The sequence below is a fragment of the Nannobrachium achirus genome (genome assembly GCF_963921795.1).
Source record: "Nannobrachium achirus genome assembly, chromosome: 17".
Taxonomy (NCBI): domain Eukaryota; kingdom Metazoa; phylum Chordata; class Actinopteri; order Myctophiformes; family Myctophidae; genus Nannobrachium; species Nannobrachium achirus.
In genome coordinates, this window is record NC_137824.1 from 40,028,002 (window position 1) to 40,049,788 (window position 21,787).

General features: G+C 44.3%; 1 protein-coding gene across 1 annotated transcript in view; it reads left to right on the forward strand.

Moving 5' to 3' along the window:
• Nucleotides 1–21,787, forward strand: part of LOC308302482 (A disintegrin and metalloproteinase with thrombospondin motifs 2-like) — a gene marked incomplete at both ends in the record, with an annotated part of 197,632 nt that overhangs the window by 74,527 nt on the left and 101,318 nt on the right. Inside the window, one exon of the mRNA XM_080746737.1 lies at nt 4,684–4,852. Within this exon, the coding sequence (XP_080602863.1) occupies nt 4,684–4,852 (169 nt within the window). The remainder of the gene's footprint in view (nt 1–4,683; nt 4,853–21,787) is intronic.

The window sequence follows — 21,787 nt, forward strand, 5'->3', positions numbered from 1 at the left end:
GACGTGAAAATGTCATATCGCGATTTATTGTGACCAAAGAAATCGCGATTTACGATATTACGGTAATCAAAATATCCCCAACATCCATTATCCTGGGGCAGAACATTTGCCAAAAAGTAGCAGATCTACAAGGTCACAATGCATCTCAATTTGACGGACAATTTTACGATAAATTAAATCTCCGCAATACGATTATCTTGAGTGTATTTTATAACGATAATATTGCTTATCATCCCATCCCTAATACACGGGCACATGGGCGTTTTAAATGAAAACTATGCTGTATGCACAAAAGCGAATTTCACCCACCTTTGAACATCTGTCAACATGTGATGTGACAATAGAGCTGATTGTGATTCTGTAACGAGCCGTGACACTATCAAATCAAACTATGACGTGAATGTCATGAACCATTAAACACACCGTGTAAAAACATCTTCACCAGCCATATAGCAAATCAAGGAAATATAGAACATGCCATCGGTTGAGTGAGATTGGTACTGCAATTATACTTACATACATCAAATATACATCATACTTTTTTTTATCACGATAAACGATAATATCGCTTATCGTCCCATCCCTACTGTATACGCCTGGTTGTGCGCGCACGTGTGTGTGTGTGTGTGTGTGTGTGTGTGTGTGTGTGTGTGTGTGTGTGTGTGTGTGTGTGTGTGTGTGTGTGTGTGTGTGTGTGTGTGTGTGTGTGTGTGTGTGTGTGTGTGTGTGTGTGTGTGTGTGTGTGTGTGTGTGTGTGTGTGTGTGTACTCCCATTATTTGGGGTTTGTAAGGTTAGGATTGGGTCCTCACACCTATTGTAATACAAACGTGTGTCTCTGCCTGTATGCTTACAGTACTTGTACAGTATTTCACCCACTTCTCTAAACCTGTAAACCTGTGATGCGATGATAAAAGTTGATTCCGACTGTGACATGGGTGTTGCTTGAAGGTAGGCCAGAAGTGCAGCGCACACATGTTGGGAGAGCTACAACATTTCCCAGTGGTTGATGATTTATCTTCCTCTGCCCTCTTTGAGGATAATCAATGACATTATAATTCCTTGCCATCGGCTTAGCTCCGCTCAAATCCAGATTGACTGAAAGTTGAATTGATGTGAAACAGATCCTGCTATCCTCCAGTGTGGATGTTATTGCAGCTCTGTTTTCTCCCCCCTTGGTCGGAGTGTCACCGTTCAAAAGAATTCAGAGCGTTGAGAGCAGACACTGCATACACTGACGACTCCAAATGAAAAGACTCAACAATGGAGCTACTGTAGAAGTCACTGCAAAATGTGACTGTTGAAGCTTGTTTGTACTTCAAAGGATTAAAATGGCAACGTTAATTAATGAATAGTGTATCTATTTTGACCATTCATTCATTAACTCGTATATCAGAGCACTCTATGCCATCAGAACATTCTGAAATCAGATTCTCAGAGCATATTGCCCAACGCACCATTTCACTTGAATACCTGCAAGCCTCCATCTTCAGCAGCCATGATGCTCATTCAGCTCACGACAGTGACTGCAATCCCTGTGCTGTATTCAATATCAGTGGCACAGTGTTTTTGACAGACTACCCCTCCCCTTAATCCCCCGCTCCCATAATCTCTCATTGTCCTCAGATGAGCCCTCCATTCTCTGTACACCTGGCCAGCTTTTCCTCCGCAAATCCGTGTACTGTAGGTTTTGGGGGCGTCCTCTTGGTTTATGCCCGTGATGCCATTACAAGCTTGCTGGCGGAGTTCCCGGTGTTCATGGCAGTGATCGGCTAGTCTCATTCTCCTCTGATTGCTGGCTTAAATTCTCAGAATATGGACGCTATAGGGTTCAAGTTGTTAAAATAAGAAAGGGGAAAAAAACAAGTTCCTATCACACAAAGATTTGGAGGACCCCCTGTAGTAACTCTGAGGACCCCCTGTTGAAGACCCCTGGCATATGTACAAGAGTTGGCCTCGTCTGACTTAGATTATGATGTGAGCAATACAAATTCACACAAATGTTTAGTGTTACAAGAAAAGTGTCCTCCAGCTATGTAGTGGAATAACAGACCACTCTTAAAACACTCTTTAAGTGCCAATCCCTAACTAGTTAGGGATTTCAAAAACCAGGCGGTGGTGTGCTGATTTCGTTTTCGCGCAGTTAATGGGACACACGGGTGAAAGCAGACTCACTGTGCTGTGTTCCATTGGGCGATGACGTCATCATGAAGCTTATAATCCTCATAGACTCCTATTCATTGCGCTGCAAAGACACTGCTTTATCTCCCAAAAATCGATCGCAGAACTGTTTTTTTTTTTCGTTTTTTTTACGGCGACACTGGGTCGTCCGTGGTTAGAAATTTTCGTCTGCGTGTAAAAGTAAACAATCTGTTCAACATCCGGGGATTAGTGAATTTCCATATTATTGGATGACAAGGATATTTTCCATGTTGGATGACAAGGATGACAGGATATTTTGGATGATTACAAAAAAGAAAAGCACCAAAAGTGTTAAATGTGCATGGATAAGCCCTCCTCTTCTCTTTATCATGAGAGGAAGGAATCTGGAGACAATGCTTCACTCACATTTAAATCGTTACAGATTTGGATGTTTTATTGACTTTTGATTTGACAAGTCCAGTTCTCTTACTCTGTCTACCCCTCACCCCCACTCCCCCCATCTCCATTTCCACCCCAGCTCCTGTTGATCTGTCCTCGTCTCCCAGTCCCCCACATGTCATCTTTTTTTTCCCTTTCTTTCTCCGATACGGCTCTCCTCTCCCTCACACTGCTTGGTATTCTGGACTGGGAACACATGCACCATTGCAGATCCATCAGCTCCGATCGGAATGCCACACCACGGCTCGGGGAAAGGCAAGGATGAGAGGGGAAGACGAGAGAGAGAGAGAGAGAGAGGGAGAGGGAGAGGGAGAGAGATGTCGGGGAGGGGGTTAGGAAGAGCATACGAGGGCAGGTCACTGGCTTGTCTAGATCCTTCTGGGACCAAAGCTTCCGACTGACAGAGAGAGACAGGGAAAGGAGGAGGGGGAACGTGCGGATGGGGGGGAGGGGGGATGGGTTCTAGAGAGACATTTTCCTCTCTGAAGGCCAGTTATTTTATTATCCATATCGAAACCTTGTATCTCCAATTTTCAAATTTGTACGTTTTTTCGTAAACTAAAGCCTTGCTTCATCATACAAGACCGTCGCACAAAACTAGTGAAAACAGACGATCTACAAGCAAGCACACAACGCATCGCGATGGAAAAACGAAAAGCTTAACAGATATGAATACAGTATCTGCCACTCGTACTTTTCTTTTTCTTTTTTCTTTCTTTTTTGAAACCTTTTCCCATAATGATATGCCTAAACTAGGGATTGATTATTAATCGATTATTTTAGTAAATTATTGATTATCAATATTTTGTATTATAATTAAATAGAATAGTTTGATTAACTGTTGCACCCCTAACAAAAACCCAGCTGTGGTGACAGGTCTTTAAGCAGATCAGCAGTGACCATTCCACATGGGCTCTCACCCACCGAGTTGCTTGCTGGGGGTGCACCTCTCCAACCACCAAGGCCTTGTTCTCAAATTGCACATACATGGTCAGTAGTGCTGCTGTTGTTGACAGATGGCTTTACAGAGAGTGACAGACAATTTTCCCTGTGTCTGTTGTCTGTGTATGCGATGCAACTGTGTGTGTGTGTGTGTGTGTGTGTGTGTGTGTGTGTGGACAGGGAATTACTACTTTGTGGGGACCTCATGTCCCCACAAAGATAGTACAATCGGAGCAAAAAAAACCTTGTGGGGACGAATTTAGTGTCCCACAAGGTATAGGGTTAGGTTTAGGGGTTAGGTTAAGGGTTAGGGTTAGGGGTTAGGTTTAGGGATACAGGTTAGGGTAAGGCCACAGGACTTGCATACAAATGAATGGAATGTCCCCACAAATATAGTAGACTATGTGTAATGTCCCCACAAAGTAGTAATTGCAAACCTGTGTGTGTGTGTGTGTGTGTGTGTGTGTGTGTGTGTGTGTGTGTGTGTGTGTGTGTGTGTGTGTGTGTGTGTGTGTGTGTGTGTGTGTGTGTGTGTGTGTGTGTGTGTGTGTGTGTGTGTGTGTGTGTGTGTGTGTGTGTGTGTTTATGTATGCGCATGCATGCTTCTTTACGTCTTTCCCCTTTCTGTCTCCTCTTGTTTTCTGCTTGTGTTTTTTTCATTCGTGCACACGGTTTGTGCATGCATGTGGTGGTGTGTACATACATGCGTGTGTGTGTGTGCACGTGTGTGTGTGTTAAGCGGACACAGGGAATTAGCTGTCAGACTGTGTTAGTGTGGGACAATCTCATCTGTCCCCCTGGGAAGCCTCCACCATGACCCACACCCACCCAGACCCCGACTGTTAACCACTTATACCCCATACTCCAGGGGTCTTCAACGTTTTCAGGCCAAGGACCCCTTAGTTGAGAGAGAGATGAAGCAGGGACCCCTACAACCTTTTCATAGATTCCATATAGTCTACCAAATCTCGTTGCCCAAAAATAGCCGATCTACTAGATCGGCTATTCTTTGGCAAATGTTCCGCCCCGGGATAATAGATGTTGGGGATATTTTGATTATCGTGATAAGATCGTCAATCGCAATAATTTCCTTGGTCACAATAATGGTGACATGACATGTTCATATGGTCCCATCCCTACAGGCTGGTATGATCAGGACGGAGCAGGAGGAGTTCTACATAGAGCCAGCGGAGCGGGGCGTGGACGTGACGGAGGAGGACGCAGCAGGAGGGAGGACCCACGTTGTCTACCGCTCCTCGGACGTCAAGAGATCGCCCGTCAGCCCCGCCGCTGCCAACCTCCACTCTAGAGGTCAGTCACATTATTTATTACAGGGCTTGTTTGAATGCTTGATTCTGATTGGTCAATCGCTGAAATCTGCTGTGAATTATATCTGTATAATGACTGCTCCGCTCTATAACGGAACCTCCAGTTCAAGGCAACATAGAGGGGGGGGGGGGCTTTTTTCTTATTTCCACATACTGCTGATCTACCACAATGAAAGGTTGAATGACTGCACACAGGCAACATGCACGGCCTTACATAAGCCAATATCAAGCATTCCTGTGCTCAAACACACCTTGTGTATGTGCTGCAGCTGTGTGTCAGGTCAGCCTGTTCCATTGGATGTCTGTGAGTCACAGCTTAGGTCTGATGTACTGTTAAAAGGATTACACCTACACACGCACTCAAGATATGTCCTTGTGTCGCTGGACGCTGCACCAGAGAGTGAGTGGTGACACGGAGACGCTGGGCCATTGTAGTCTAGTCTGCTGTGTTGAATAGGCTCTGCGGTTGAAAAGTGGAGATATGTTGCATGGTGTACTTGGAGAAACGGTGGGCCCTCGAGAGATCTCTCAATTATTCACACAGGTCTGTGCTCACCGTGGCTGCTCTTCCCATTGTGTGCATGCACCGGCTGGGGTCCACCCGTAATTCCGACGGGCCGCTGGACCGACCAGGTTCACCAGGTTAGCATTGACCAGCATCGGCAGGTTAGCATTTCACCAGGACAGCATGCAGCCATTTGATTGGAAATTAGAAAATAATTTCTCGTAATGAGACTCTTAAGGGGGCTTTTCAGCAGACAGGAGAGACAAACCCTCCATTATTGGCCCAGTGTAACCTCTGGTGTACCACCATTATGGAGCTGATTTCATATGAGAGCTAAAAAAGAGAATGTGTTTCATAATCTTCAAGTGATTATCTATCATTTACCTAACAATCAGAACTAACGTTTCATGTGTAAATTTGAAAATAATACATGTGCTGTACACCAGGGCAGGTTATTACTCCACCACTGTTGTTGACTTGCGTCCGCATATTGCATAAAGTCCTGTCTTTCGTACGATTGTGCTGTAACATTACAAGATTAATCGCTCACCCTAACCCTCGTGACAAGTCCAAATAAAAAGAAACCTACCTCAAAATCCAGTTAAAAATTGAAAGCAGCATCACTCTTCTTCGGGTCTGTGAAAAAAGATGTCCAGGAAGAGAGACGTCGCAATGGAGATTAATTACCAGCCTCCAGCACCACAAAAGAGGAATTATTTCTCACAAGGATGGAGCTCCAGCAAATGCAATGAAATCTGCCATGGGATTCTGGCCAGAGATTAGTGAGCACAAACGCCACTGTGTTACATTTAATTACAATTCTTGTTCTAAGACAACATGGAGGGTATAGTTGCATGTTTTAACCACTCTCAACCTGGCATGCATCCCTAATGATTTGTACTGTAGCTTGCGAGGTTAGTTCAGGCATATATACCCTGCCCTATTATCGCCGTCGTCGGGTGGAAACCTTGTATGCCCAAAACCATTTGTTTTGTATTTATCATTTTTAAAACTAGTGAAAACAGCAGATCTACAAGCACACAACACCTCACACCGCGAGGCGTTGTGTGCTTGTAGTTGTGTGCTTGTAGATGGGCTGTTTTCACACTACTTTTGTGCGACAGCCTTGTATGATGAAGCAGGGCTGGTTACATGTCTCCATTCCGACATGTCTCCTTTCCGACACTAACCCTATACCTAACCTTAAACCTAACCTCTATGGAAGTGTTGCCACTTCGACAATAAGAAGTCAATGTCGGAGTGGCGACATGTCGGAATAGAGAGCGCCCCCCATGTTTTACTTTGCGGGAAAAAATTACACATTTGAAACTTGGAGACACAAGGTTTCTGCCCGACAGTGACGTTATATATTGTTGAATGCTGAATAAAAATCGTTTATAAAAAAATTAAAACAAGAACCACCAAAGAACCATAACAGGTTCTTTGTACTGCAGTGGTGCTACAGTATGTACTGTAGCAGCACCCCAACCACCCCTGATGAACTGCTGAAGAAACTGTGTTTGTGTGTGTAGTATGGATCCTTATGGTCCATTTGGTTCCATTTGTGCACTCTCTGGAGTTAATTGAACGCTTGTATAGGATTGGAAAACGGCAACCAGGACCAGTGGTCCCTGTGGACCGGCATATAGGACCCAACTGTTTAAAAGAAGCTTGTGTGTGTGTGCGACTGTGCGTGCACGCATGTATGCATGAGATATGACTCCTCCTACTCTGAGCAGACTAACTCGTATGCCTAATAATATACAGTGCGAAAGACAGTTTCCATAGGAACGCCCTGATGAGGACACACTGTACTGAAGTAACAAGGCCCGCTCACAGGGCTGCAGAATATTGACAATAAATGATTTTGTGATATTTTCATAATAACATCAATCACAATATTTGCACACACCGCCTTTTCGACATAATTAAGCAATAATGCGCGAGAGGCCATTGTGTATTGTGATTGTGGTATATATACCCCCGGTACATCAGACTCAAAATTGAATAATGTAAGACTGCAACAAAGCAGAAAGCCTGCAAGACTCCAGATTAAAAAAAGTCTTTAAGGTGCACGGCTCGATAATGACATGAAAAAATGTACAATTAGCCAGCACACAAGACATATCCTTTTCACAAACAACGGATGCGTTTCGACGCTGAGGAAGACCATCAGGTCGAGACGCGTGGGCCATGATCAGCACTATAACACAGAGAACTATAGTCCCATTTAGAACCTCACCCTCCGCTGCATACTGTTCTGTTCAGAGATGAGATCCTATAGCGATGTCACCGGGCTGGGGTAGAATTCCTCCATGCCGAGGTAGATCACCCTTTTCCCGACATCCTATGCAAAAAGTAAAAGGAGTTCCACGCTCCCAGAGTATGATTTTCCATCCGTCGGTACAAAAAACATGCACAACGGCGTTGGGAAAACGGTTTAAATCGCTTATTGACTCTCATCCAACCCGGAAAAGCCCCCGGCGGCAGGTGCCAGTACTGCTCCCTTCCCATTGTAGAAGAATAGGGAGCAGTACTGGCAACTGCCGCGGGGGGAGTTCCGGGTTGAATGGGAAAACATAACTCTGGCTGACAAAACAAGCGATTTAAGCGGCTGTTTCACGCTGTTGTGCATGTTTTTATGTACCGACGGATGGAAAACTACCTTTACTTTTTGGATAGGATGTCGGGAAAAGGGTGATCTACCTCGGCGTGGAGGAATTCTACCTTAGCCCAGTGATATCACTATAGGACCTCATCTCGGATGCAGCGGAGGGTGAGCTTCCGTTCTATATGGGGCTAAGAGAACTACAGTGCGTTATGACGAGTTCAGTTTGGGCATGTTATAATAAAAGATTGTGCTCTTCTTGAGAAGTAATTTTGGTTCAAGTTCTTTTGTCAAAATACCGAGAACGCAATGAATCGCTCAGTGTTGTTGGAAACTATTCTTTTGCTTTGAATTCTTGGACACTTACAGTATTTGCTGTGCATGATCCTTGTGAAGGAGGCTGAAGTGCTGGAATGAGCAGCTCCCAACATGCACTTGATCTTGTCCTTGTCAGGTGGAAACCTTGTAAGTCCATATCCATACTTTTTGATTATTTTAAAAACGATTTAAAGTAGTGGAAATAGCCGATCTACAAGATAGATATTTTATTTTCACTAGTTTTGTGCGACAGTCTTGTATGATGAGGCAGGGCTTTCGCTATACGAAAAACTTACAAATTGAGATTGACGATCTGATACTATGAATATGAGGAATTGAACTTTGAAAATGTTACCAACTTAAACGATCGCTTATCGGTGCAACCTGTCACCAACGCTGTTATACACACAATGCAGCTCACACATGCACACCTCACACACACATGCTCATGGAACCAGGTGTGTTTCCTTTGATCCTCCATGTACGCATGCACGCATGCACACACACACACACACACACACACACACACACACACACACACACACACACACACCACCTACTGTTTTTCCCTGTGGCTCTTGAATCTGCTCTCCTAATGAAGAGTGGAGTGTAGATCAATAGTGTAGTCGAAAGAACAGGCCACAGCGTGTGTGCATGCATGCACGTGTGTGTGTGTGTGCGCGCGCGCATGTGCCCGTGCATGCATGTAGTTAGACACAATTTAATGAAAAGAAAGAAAGAAAGAAAATAAGTAAATGGTGCATTTATGCAAGGCGCTTTACAGAGATCGTACATTACAATCACCCATTCACACACACACATTCATACACCGATGGCGGAGGAAACAATGCAAGGCACCAACCTGCTCACCGGGAGCAACTAGGGGTTCAGAGTCTTGCTCAAGTACTCTTTGACACTAACTCTGGAGGAGCCCGGGATCGAACTGGGAACCCTCCGTGTTATAATGACGGTTTCTCTACCCCTGAGCCACTGCTGTAGACTAAAAGTCTGGCCCAGCCATCTGCACTTGGACTGACTCGCTGTGTGTGTGTGTGTGTGTGTGTGTGTGCGTGCGTGCGTGCGTGCGTGCGTGCGTGCGTGCGTGCGTGCGTGCGTGCGTGCGTTGATTGGAGGAAAACCTAACAGTCACCCAACAGTTTTGGTGGAGCAACTGAAACTGTTTTTTTCTCCTCACAGGAAATAAGGCTGAAGTCCAAATATGGACCAAACACTCTATAGCAGTGGTTCTCAACCTGTGGTACATGTACCACTGGTGGTACTTAAGCCCCCCTCTGGTGATACACTGAGGAGTCTTCCAAAAAAGAAGAAAAAAGACAAAAGTGGAGTGAAATACAGTATTTATATTATACTACAGTTTCTGACCAAGCACTTGGTTGAAAAAGGCTCTCAATGTGTTGTCTCAGTGTCTGTGGCATTGTGTGACAACTGCAGGAGTTAAAGGAGTAGTTCACAAAAATCAGTTCCACAGCCCATGAAGCCTTCAATTCATGGTGATGTTTTTGTTGCATTCCTAAGCCAATAATTTTATGACCGGCGGAGTCGGTCCTGTTGAACGATGACCCGATCAACAATTATTGGCTTGTGCATAGCGGAATAGGATGGGATAGGTCTACACAACTGTATTTTAAAATCAGTCATTAGCGTGGTACTTGGAGAGTCAGACATTTTCTGAGGTGGTACTGAGAACCACTGCTCTATAGTAGGCTAACTAGTACTATCAGAACATACCGGTAGATTGATTGATTGATTGATTGATTGAAGACTTTATTAGAAGTTTGCATAGGAAAAGGTACAGTTTCATGGCGGTACAGTTCACTGGTACAAGGTCTACTAAAAGGAGATCCATGAAAAGACTAAGCTTATTTCCACAGGAAACCATTAAAGTATCTCATATAACATTGAATGAATAGAACACAGTACTATGCAGTAGATATGTAAATAAAATAAAATGAGAGAACAAAAAAAAGAAAACAGTAAGTCTAAAAAAACAGTAAGTATATACAAAGAAGGGGCAGGGGAGGCATTTTGACCCATTTTGTTATTAGTTGAATTAAATTAAATCACTTACCCTACCTTTAAGTTTAGTTTAGTTCATGTTCATAACCCACTACTCTGATCCTCCGGCTACGCAAGGCTAATAACCCACAAATACAAAAATGTTTGTTAAAACAACTGAGGATGGCAAGCAAAGTCCAGGACTCATTTACATTGTTATCACATAGAAACGAGGTTGCTTATGTCAAATAGAAACGACATCACACATCCAAGATGAATTCGACTTTTAAACGTTCTCAAAAAAATTATTGAATCACTAATGTAATATCCAGACTGTTCCATTATCTTCTTTAGTTTGAGTTAAACATTCAGAGAGATTCCTAGGAGTGATTCTGAGATGCTTGATGAATACGGATCAGATCAGACAGTAACTCCCCATGCATATCAGTCAGAGACATTGTGAATTCATTAATAAACACTTAATCATTTCTGCAGGCCTCTTTAGCCGATGCTGCTTAGCGAGTGGCTGGTTATTGGATGGTGGACTTATTTCCTGCAGCCTAAGTCAGGTTGATGGAAGTTATATTTAGCTGGCTATAGAGGAGAAGGATAGAAAGACAGATGGAGGATTGAGATTTATAGTTTTTCTCGCACCGTGAGCTGTGGATCATAGTCCTCTATGGAGAGATCAGGTTTTATTATTAACCCTTTCCAAGCCACGGGGAGCCCCTTAATATTAAAACCGTACTATATCGGACTTCCTAGGGGGGAGGGGCAGCCAATCGTCTTTTCCCGTACTTTCCCGTATTTACCGAAATAAATGATTTTCATCCGAAAATCGGCGATCGTCTAACCTTCCCTAGTCACCACTCGTGCATTGATAGCTCATGGCTGGTCTGACATGAAGCAGAAGTGATGTCATGGCCCTTTCCTTCTCCAAGGCACCTTCCCCCATTCGGTTACTGTCTGTACACGAGTGCTTCTACTGCAGCCGTGCTGGTGGCTATGCTAGCGATACTTTTCAGTTCTACTCTTGAGTCACACGTGGATTATTTGAGGGGACATTTACGTGAACGGATCGCGCACGCGAAACGCACGGGGACATGATGCGTCAGCCGAATCTCCCACTCTAAGCCAATGCAGATTGAGAATTTCATTGGGAACTGGGGTGAGTAAAACAACGGGGGATCGCGGAATGGTAATGGGGGATGAAGACCACGTGATATAGCGCTGGATGTCTGGTAAAATGAATGCGGTTCAGATCATAATATAATAATTGAAATTTCACGGCTAATCTACCAACAACCATTCTATTTCGGACGGCAAAGTGTTAATGTTGCACGTGCAGTTTGTAAATGAATTTTCATCATGGCGATACTGAAAGAGGGATCACCTTTCTTTCTTTTTGCCAAGTTTTATCCCTCTATCGCTCTGTCCCCTGCTCCGTATCACTAAATATCTCATCCCATCCATATCTTATCCCAGTCAGGCGGCAGGCCTTGAAGGCCAGGGGCAGACATACTGTAGGTAGACGCAGGGACGTGCTGGCCATTGGGAAAAGCGGGACAACTCCCGAACGGCTGGTTCATTCCCGGCCGGTCCAGGCCGGCCATTAGGAAAAAAATCAAAATAAAATGTCGGCCTTCGTTCCATTTTGGGGGCTGGGCGGCCAACAAAGCAAAGCCCTGCTTCATCATACAAGGCTGTTGCACAAAAGTAGTGAAAACAGCAGATCTACAAGCACACAACGCCTCGCACCTTGTAGATCGGCTGTTTTCACTAGTTTAAATCATTTTTAAAATGATAAATACAAAACAAACGGTTTTAGACATACAAGGTTTCCACCCGACAACGACGAAATATAACTCATGTAATTGGCCCACTGGCTTGTCACTTTGTCACAAATCTTTGAGTAGCAGCAGCGCTATAGAGAGATCTTTCTATACAGCGCGCAATGAGGGCCTCTCCAACTCTTTTTCCCGGGCTTAATCAGAGGCCCAGCACGTCCCTAGACGGGTTTCTGAACTGTCCACAGTCCTCCTCTGAGATACAGATGGGGTAGACAAAAATGGTACCATATTATAATGAGCATTAGTGAGGACAACTCTCGTTCGGTCCAATGCTTTTCAGAAGTTCCGAGGGATATCATTTTATGGTAGAAAAGGACCTTTTGACCGAAAACGGCGGTTTCGGTCAAAGTATGGACAGGCCTTTATGCTGCCCATTCCAACAAGACACAGGTTCACACACTGAATCAACTAACACAACGCAATTCATTTACACGTTTTTCTTTTGCTGGTGAAGACCTGAACTCTATGGACTGCAGATCTCCTTGTGTTGCTTTGGAAATGTAACCTTAAAGTGTAGTAACATTTCCTTCCCAAATTCACAATGTATTGTTCTCTTCTTAACAGGCATTTTCAGTTGGCTGTCAAGGCTGTGAGGGTGGACAGGGATGGAAGAGTTTAGTGTTAGTCCAGACTCCAGGGGGACCTCAGGGTGTGCGTGTGTGCGTGCGTGCGTGCACGCTTGCCAGTGTTGTGTCCATGGTACTGAGATAGACAGATGGACCACCACAGGGCTTTACCCCACAATCCTTCTCACCTAGTCTGTGCTGCCTGGACCACGCTCCAACAGAAATGTAATGTGGAAAAAGAATTGCAATTATGTAATAAGACAAAATTATTTTTATATATTTTCGTGGTATTATGAATGTGTGTGTTTCTGTGTCTCTGCATGTCTGAGCACAGCTGATATCACCTACTATAGCCCAAACGGCGTCATATTTTGTGTGCACACAAGGAGCGCAATTTCTAAATATTTTTCAATTCAGTCAGTGACAAAGTATGTCATTTTTGTAAATTAAAAACCGCAGGGCAATTGTCCCTCCAGGCAATGGGATATGTGTCATACATGCCATTTTGTAACTGTGTATGGATGAATAGTTGAAAAAAGTTATATATAAAAAAGAAAGTAGTGATGTGGTTCTGTGACTGGGAGTAGGGATGGGATGATTTATCGTGTTAAAAAACACTCACGATAATCACCTTTTATTTTCCGAGCTGCATATCTGGTACACTTAAACCCTCTATATTTGTTAACATTGGTAGATCGGCTATTGTTTAGCAAATGTTCCGCCCCAGGATAATGGATATTTTATTATCGCGATAATATTGTAAATCGCAATGTCTTTTGTCACAATAATCGTGATATGAAATTGTCATCGTCCCATCCCTCACTGGGAGTGAAGGCAGACTCTAGTCTGTAGATCCTCAGGCTGTAAGTTTTAGCTGTGAAATCACGGCTTACAACCAACTATTCCTCGACTGTATATACTGCTACTGTAGCTTAGGGAAACAGTATGTTTTGCCAAGGGCACTTTACTTTAACAGTGCACATTTCTAGCTTCAGAAACCTCCCAGCAAGACAACAAGCTGCACTACAATCTGGAAAGATAAATGATACAGGACCATTATAGCATTATTTACTTGCCGAGTAAATAAAGGGTTTTGATGTTCAAGAAATCTTTTTTTGTGGGTGAGGCCGGCTTAATTTGTGTCCCTCCCATGAATGTTTTCATAAGAGAGGACAAGTACACAGTGATGGTGTGTGTTATGTTGGTCTTTTTGTTTCTCGTAAGGACTGAAAAGTAAAAAAAAGCTCTACCTTTCAACACCACAAATTCATACAGTACCAGTACAAGTATCTATTATTATCTTTCATACGGTATGTGGCAGTGTATGTGAGAAAGAGAGAGAGAGTGTGTGTGTGTATGTGTGCAGGCATGCGTGTGTGCGTGCGTGCGTGTGAGTGTGTGTGTGTGTGTGTGTGTGTGTGTGTGTGTGTGTGTGTGCACGTACGTGTATGTCGTGTATGTGTTCCTCATGGTCAGACTCACCTGTTACTGAGCTCCCAGTGGGGTTTGGATTGAGCTGTCACAACACTACTACTGTACCGTGCAGGGCTGCGTGGATAATGACAGGGTGCAGCACTGGCGACCCACACAATTGGAGACAGTTTATGGGCTCTGTTTTGGAGCAGGTGCATGGATGGCATGAGGTGCGCAGTGACAGGCCAATCGACTGTTCCGTTGTGGGAGGAGAAGTGCAGTGGTGGTGGGGTGGGGGGAGTGTTGCATTTGGGGTCATATGCAAATCAACAGCAATCTGCAATTTTGGGATCAAGGGGGCACGGTGGCGCAGTCGGTAGCGCTGTCGCCTCACAACTAGAAAGTCCTGGGTTCGATTCCCACCGGGGGACACTGTGGGCGCGTTCTCTCCTCTGTGTCATCACTGCCCACACCCTAGGTGGGTTTGGCAAAAGGGCCTTTCTGTGTGGAGTTTGCATGTTCTCCCTGTGTCCCCTAAGGTATAGGTACCCTCACAAAAAACATACAGTAATCCTGGTCTCTGTACTGCCTCCCCCTGGCCACCCGGGGCGCCTGATGGAGGGGAAAGGAACTGGTTGGAATAATGTGTTCCTTCCACGCGCTACGTCCACCCGGGACCTCCCCCCTGTCAGGTGAAAAGAAGCAGCTTGGACTCCTCATGCATTGAAGGAAGCATTAGGTCAGTCCGTTGCTCTCCCCAGGTTGGCAGAGGGAGTGTAGCGCCCAGGATTACATTAGATAATTGACACGGGTGAAACAAATTGGTTACAAAAATTGCGGGATAAAGATTTAAGACAAAAAAGAGGACCATGATTTAGGCCGTCCACTTCCCCGCCTGCTTGGACCAGCTCTACTGGAGTATCCGTTGCTATTTTTGTCACTTTAGTTGATGGAGAGGTACACCCTGAAAGACTTCATCAGAATACACACAAACAACTATATTATCTTTATGTATAGTACATGCATATGCATACTGTATTTGGTGTGCATGTACATGCATACTGTATAGGCGGGCTAAAAGGGGTATGCAGCCCTGTGTGGCTACAATAACGTGCTGAGGAGCTCCCAAGAGGTTGCTTATGTTCAGTGTTTGCATCACTTATGTAACCAACCTAAGAGATGGCTTGTGACTATCAACATGCTGTGTAAATGTAGCACTCTTAAGAGAGCTATACAGAAGTCCCTGCCGTTGCCGTGTGCCCTTGCTAAATGCACTTGCTCGAGCAGACTTGATATTTGACATTGTTCTCTCGTGTTAAACTGGCCCCAGAGCAGCCACTCTCACTATCATTCACAATCACAACAGCATGTAATATCATGTACTGTGGTAATGTTTGTCTAAAGAGGATGTAGTATTATGGTATCTGATTCAGAAGCTAATGCAGACTCGCATCCACCTTCCCCGCTGTACTGTAATGACCTCTAGTCCCTGCGTACAATACACATTTTCAGGGGAGTGCGTAACAGTATCATCCTGGGAATTTCAAATCAATATTTGTGGCCCCAGCGTGACAACTCTTTTCAAAATCGTTGCATTTTTTTTTTTTTTTTTTTCTTCATTTCCTTGGAAAGTAGAGAATCATAGCTCAGAAATGAGATATTTCTCATTGTGTAAAGTTCTCTCCCAGTGCTAGAAATGAGCATAAAGACTTCAACCGACAGCGATAAGACAGGATAAGAAAGACATTATTGCCCCAATGGTCATTTGTCTTGGACACAGGGGTGTCGCACCAAATTCTGGACCCTGGGTACAAGGATTCACTGTGGGCCCCCCATGAATGTTCTTCATAGGGGGAGGGGGTTTAACCCATTTAGACTGGGAACTCATTCTTTTGTGCTTTAACTCTTGAAAAATAGCAGATATACAAGCTTGTATATCTGCTATTTTTTAAAAATCATGACATTTTTTGCAAACTTTGTCATGTGAAGGACCCCCAAAAATTTGAGTTACAAATCTTCGCTTAAAAAATACATAATATTCAAAGATTTGCACACACTCTCACGACTTTTCAAAAATAGCAGATCTACAAGCTTGCTCTTGTAGATCTGCTATTTTTCAATAGCTAAAGTATAAAATAATTAAGGCCCCTCCACCTTGGGCCCTAGTAACTCAGTCCCACTTTTCCCCCCTTGTGACGCCCCTGATTATTGTCTCTGCCCGGCCAAAGGTGTGGCAGAGACTACAGTATGTTTTGCCCATGAGTCCATGCGCGTCCGTCCGTCCGTCCGGCCGTCCGTCTGTGGACAGCTAATCTCCGGCACTGTTGGCCCAATCGATGTGAAACTGTGCACACACACTCCCTGGAGGCCAGAGCAGAACCAGGCCCCATTTTTTTACATCGGCCTGTTATAGCGCCACCAGGAGGCAGATGTTTCCTAAACACATTTACTCCTACAGATTTTGTCCAAACATCATGCAACTCAGTCGTGTGATCAAGATCAATTCTGTCTGATTTTTCATATTCCATCTTGATTGGCTAAGATTGTCCGTTTGGAACAACATGCCTCAAGTCATGAACGCAGTGATTCCACTCACCTCTATGATGACTGAATTCCAAACATTGCAGACCCACAATAACCTCTGCTGGTCTGCCGAAGATCTGTGCTTCTTGACATATAGTGCATACATACTGTGTAGCCTACATTGGCTACACAATACTGTGTAGCCTACATTGGCTACACAGTCATACAAAGATGGCCTTGGTATCAAAGCAGTCGTAGTCGCCCCTAAATAAATTAACAAAAGACACACAGTCTCTTACTCTAACACCACACATTAGCATTCTGCCTCTTTTGTCTCAAGCTTACTCATGTTGCTAAATGAAGACAGTATGCTTGGGGTCTACATATAGTTTGTAATGTAATATGTAATCCAAGTAATTTCATTAATAAATAAAAGAAAAATCGAAGAAATTCCATAAATTAGAAAACAAATATCTAAGAAGTAGTGAAAATAGCCGATTTACAAGCTCACAACGCAACGCGAAGCTGTTTTCATTAGTTTTGGCCCCGGGCAAACGTCTTGATTTCCCTTTTGGGTCTTCGAGCTAAAACGTTTGGGGACCACTGCTCTAACTGAATGAAGTGCAGCCACGTGCTTCCTCGTTTGGCGGCCATGACACCACAGTGCCATGGCCATCAGCCAGCGGGACGCAGTCATTATCAGCTTTAAACAATCCTGGGGGGGTAGGGGTTATTCAAATGAAGGATATTATGCTGGATGAGTGTGTACTGCTATGACAGCTGGCTTCAGTTCCCAGGTCTCTGTAGACTCGGAGACTTGGCCGCTTCTCACTGGCTACCTAGACATTACAGTGAAGAGAGAGGAGAGAAGTGTGTGTGTGTGTGTGTGTGTGTGTGTGTGTGTGTGTGTGTGTGTGTGTGTGTGTGTGTGTGTGTGTGTGTGTGCGTGTGCGTGTGTGTGCGTGTGTGTGTGTGCGTGTGTGTGTGTGTGTGTGAGATTGTAATCAACCCATATCAGTGCTCCAGTGTCATGGTTGACATGCAGCATTAGTCTGATACGTACAGATTTATCCAGCGTATGAGAGGAGAGAGCGGGATAAGCGCGGATGGAGAGATGGAAAGCGAAAAACAAAAAGCCTGTTCATGTTTTCTTATCTCGCATACTATGGCTGTCAATATGACCATCGTTTATGAAAACTCTGTTTTTGCCTCCATATTGTTCACGCATATACGATACGATTCTGCTTGAAACGGTTACACACTGTTGCGCTCAGACGGAAACTCTTTTAACATGTCTACCTTGCTAATGATATCCACAAGTTTCCAACATCCCATCGTGCATTGCGCAGAAATTGGACGGAGCTTCCGGCGCCGCAGCTGAGTGTGATCTACAAGCTCACAACGGCTGCATCTGCGACGCGACGTGAGCTTGTATGTCTGCTGTTAACCGGAAGTGTGGTGCAGTGTGGTGCAAAACATTCTCCAGTAAATTCCCGCAGAAAGAGGTGGATAGACAGAAAAATTAGTTAAAGTACATTAGCCCATTGAGACTAGGAACGTATCTTTGTCACTTTTTATTTCTCACATTTTTATCCCACAATGTTGTAACCTATTTTTTTCCACCCTTGGATACTGATGAAACTATTTATTTTTCTCCACATTGTAAAAATCAGTCAATGCATCCATGAATTTCACAGAAAAACACCACTTGTCCTGCCTTCACCCTCTCCTCCTTCACTCTGTCCTACTTCTCTCCTCCTCTCTCTCCCTGTCTGACCCTTGGCCTCGACGCCACCATGACTTTGAACTGTGGGTCGACATCTGGCCACGGTCTGATGACAGCCCCGTTTAAAGCCAATCACAGGGGAGACGTTGTACGACGTTGTACAACTTCAGCCTCTGTAGATGTCACGAGACCACAGTGGACGTATGGCCAACATGATCAGTAGGAATCTTTTGAAGCAGATATCGCTTAAAGGGGAGAACCATCCATTTTCAATATTGAACTATTTCATTAATATACCTTTGAGTTGTTACGTGGAAATAAGAAAAAAATCCCCCCCCCCCCCTCTCTGTGTTGCCTAGAACTGGAGGGTTGATTTGGGGGTTTGTATTGCAAAGTGCACCGTGATGACTTCAACATAACAACTCAAAGGTATATTAATGACATAGTTCAATATTGAAAATGTGTGGTTCTTCCCTTTAATGAAGGAAATGGCGTGTGTGGCGTATGTGTGCGTAGTACAGTATGTGTGGTATTTGTATTATGTATTATGGTTCTTTTGGATCCATGCCCGCTTGATTACATTTTCCCTTTGCTATCTTTAAACAGAAAGATTGGTTTTAATTCAATACAGATTTATGTATTTGTTGTTAGGAAGGTGACACAGAAACAAGCTAGAAATGGGGTAGAAAAGGGGTAGAGAGAGGCGAGGAAATACGCCACGCCGATAAGGCGATAAAGAGATAAGGATATGAAAGAAATGTGTTTGTTAAACAGCTCCACGCTCCAATTTTATTCCTGGGAGGCTGAAGTGCACGCAAGATTAACTGTAGTTTAGCTGTTGACAAGATGTTAAGACCATTAAAAAGAGACAAAGTGTAAACAATTAGAGTGATCTTAAAATAACCACTGGGAATAATAAATGTTCCACTGGCGTGTGAACATGAAGCCCTTTGAGAAAGAAACTAAATCTGGCGTCAGGATTAGCTTTGGAATGGTGTACCAACACGGCCACGTGGGTTATTTTTAATCAGAGAGGACATAAACGTGCCAATTACTAATGTTTAGCCAAGCCGCCGCACTGCACAGCAGCGCTTGTTAAAACCTGCTCATTCTGTCCAGAAAAGACAGATGAAGCCGGGGAAATGAAAAGGAACAATAATTCTCTGGAGGTGAGGAGACATTATATTTTATTAGCCTCTGAGAGGTTCTAATCTGCCTTAATCGGGACTTTGATCTGGGTCTGTGATTCCTCCACCACAACAATAACACACCTTGATGTTCCGTAAGCCAAGGAGATCCCTCCATTTGTCTTTTTGTTTTGTCGCGCGCGTGTGTGTGTGTGTGTGTTAGGGATGGGACGATATGAACATTTCATATCACGATTATTGTGACCAAAGAAATCGCAATTTACGATATTATCGCGATAATCAAAATATCCCCAAGATCCATTAACCTGAGGTGGAACATTTGCCAAAAATTGCAGATCTACAAGCTCACAACACGTTGCAAAGAGATTTGGTAGAGAGTGAAAAAAAGACTGTATATCACGTACGTCCTTATATACAATTTAGAAGTTAGCCACTCCCTGAGAAGTTAATCACGCCCCGTGTACTGTATCCCGCTGCTACACTGCAGCTATGTTAGCACAGACCCACGGCCCAATTCCCAAAACCATTTAACCAACAGCACAATCATACCTCTTGCTTTTGGACCGTCGCTATTTATTGTCTCTTTATGCATTCTTTTACCTTCTTTGCCCCGCTTTTCTGCCTCAGCCGCGAACGGTGCTACGTCACATATCATTCTTCCTGAAAGGTCTGTCCTTCTTCCTGAGACGACAATCACTTATCCTTTACAGTCTCTCCTTCTTCCGTGTCTCTCAAGTAAACGTCCCTGACGTATGCGGATGCGACGTGCCTTTGCGCAAGTGGAACCTATACTTCTCTGCCGGAGCCGCCGCTACGTCACTGACTCCACCTTTGCCTTCAGAACCCATGTCGCCTCTCGCGACCGAGTTTTTCCCGGTGAACCTAAGCGCAACGGTGGGGGCTTGGGAGTGTGGGGAACACGCACCACTGACTACTATTGCTGATGATGGAGAGCTTATATAGCTTAGCCTTTGTATTGAAAATGAGAGGCATTCTTGCCGATTTATTAAGAGTCGAGACTCGTCGCCAATTGCAAGATATTTAAAAGTTATTTGGGGCCATGATGATGATGATATCCTTTTCTTCCCACAACTAGACTAAGGATTTATGTGCGAACACTAGGATTCGCCCGCCAAAGGCGGGCGATATTCTAGTATATTATAAAGTAAGTTTTACCAATAGAGAGTTTAAGTGGTACCGGATATGCAGCTCGGCAAATAAAAGGTGAATTGATCCCAGTGCATGACAGAGGACGATTTCACGATAAATGTAATCTCCACGATATGATTATCGTGAGTGTTTTTTATTTATTTTTGTATTACGATAATATCGCTTATCGTCCCATCCCTAGTGTGTGTGTGTGTGTGTGTGTGCCTGTGCATACATCTGTTCACACTCTACTGTATCAGTTTGTGATACGCATGGACACATTTATTTTCCTGTTCCATTATTTGCCCCCATCACGCGTATGCCTCAATCACACACACACACACACACACACACACACACACACACACACACACACACACACACACACACACACACACACACACACACACACACACACACACACACACACACACATGGACACACACGGACACAGACGGGCGAGGGCAGCATGTCTGCCGTGTTGCTGTGTCTGTCTGGGTAGTTAAGGCTGAGATTGCCAATAAATAGTGGCTGGTGGCCTTCAGCGGTCGACCAGCGGGGAGAGATTTGTGTCCTCACAGCTGGTTGGCCCAGACCTGAGGAACAGAACAGAGCCATCTCGTTAATCAGGGGACACTCGCTGTTGGGGACGCCGTGCAGTGTGTGTGTGTGTGTGTGTGTGTGTGTGTGTGTGTGTGTGTGTGTGTGTGTGTGTGTGTGCGTGTGCGTACTATACATGTGCTATATTATATCCAGAGATTGAGACAGCTGTGTTGCTGAGCCAGATGACAGGTGACAGGCAGAGGCGTCAATTGGACATGGCAAGGTATGGCAGCTGCCATACCTTGGCTACAGGGGAAAACAATAAAATGCACTTCTTAAAATAAATTCATCGTGCCTGTGACTAAGGTATGGCAAGACACCAGTCATGTTGCCATACCTTAGCTTTTGCTGAACTGACGCCATTGGTGACAGGGTGCAAAAGGCCAAAGCAGTGACCATGAGTCTCCTCCCACACGCACGCACACACATTAAGCCTTGGATGCTGCATGGGATCTATCTGTAATGACTAGGGGTGTAACGATACATTTAATAG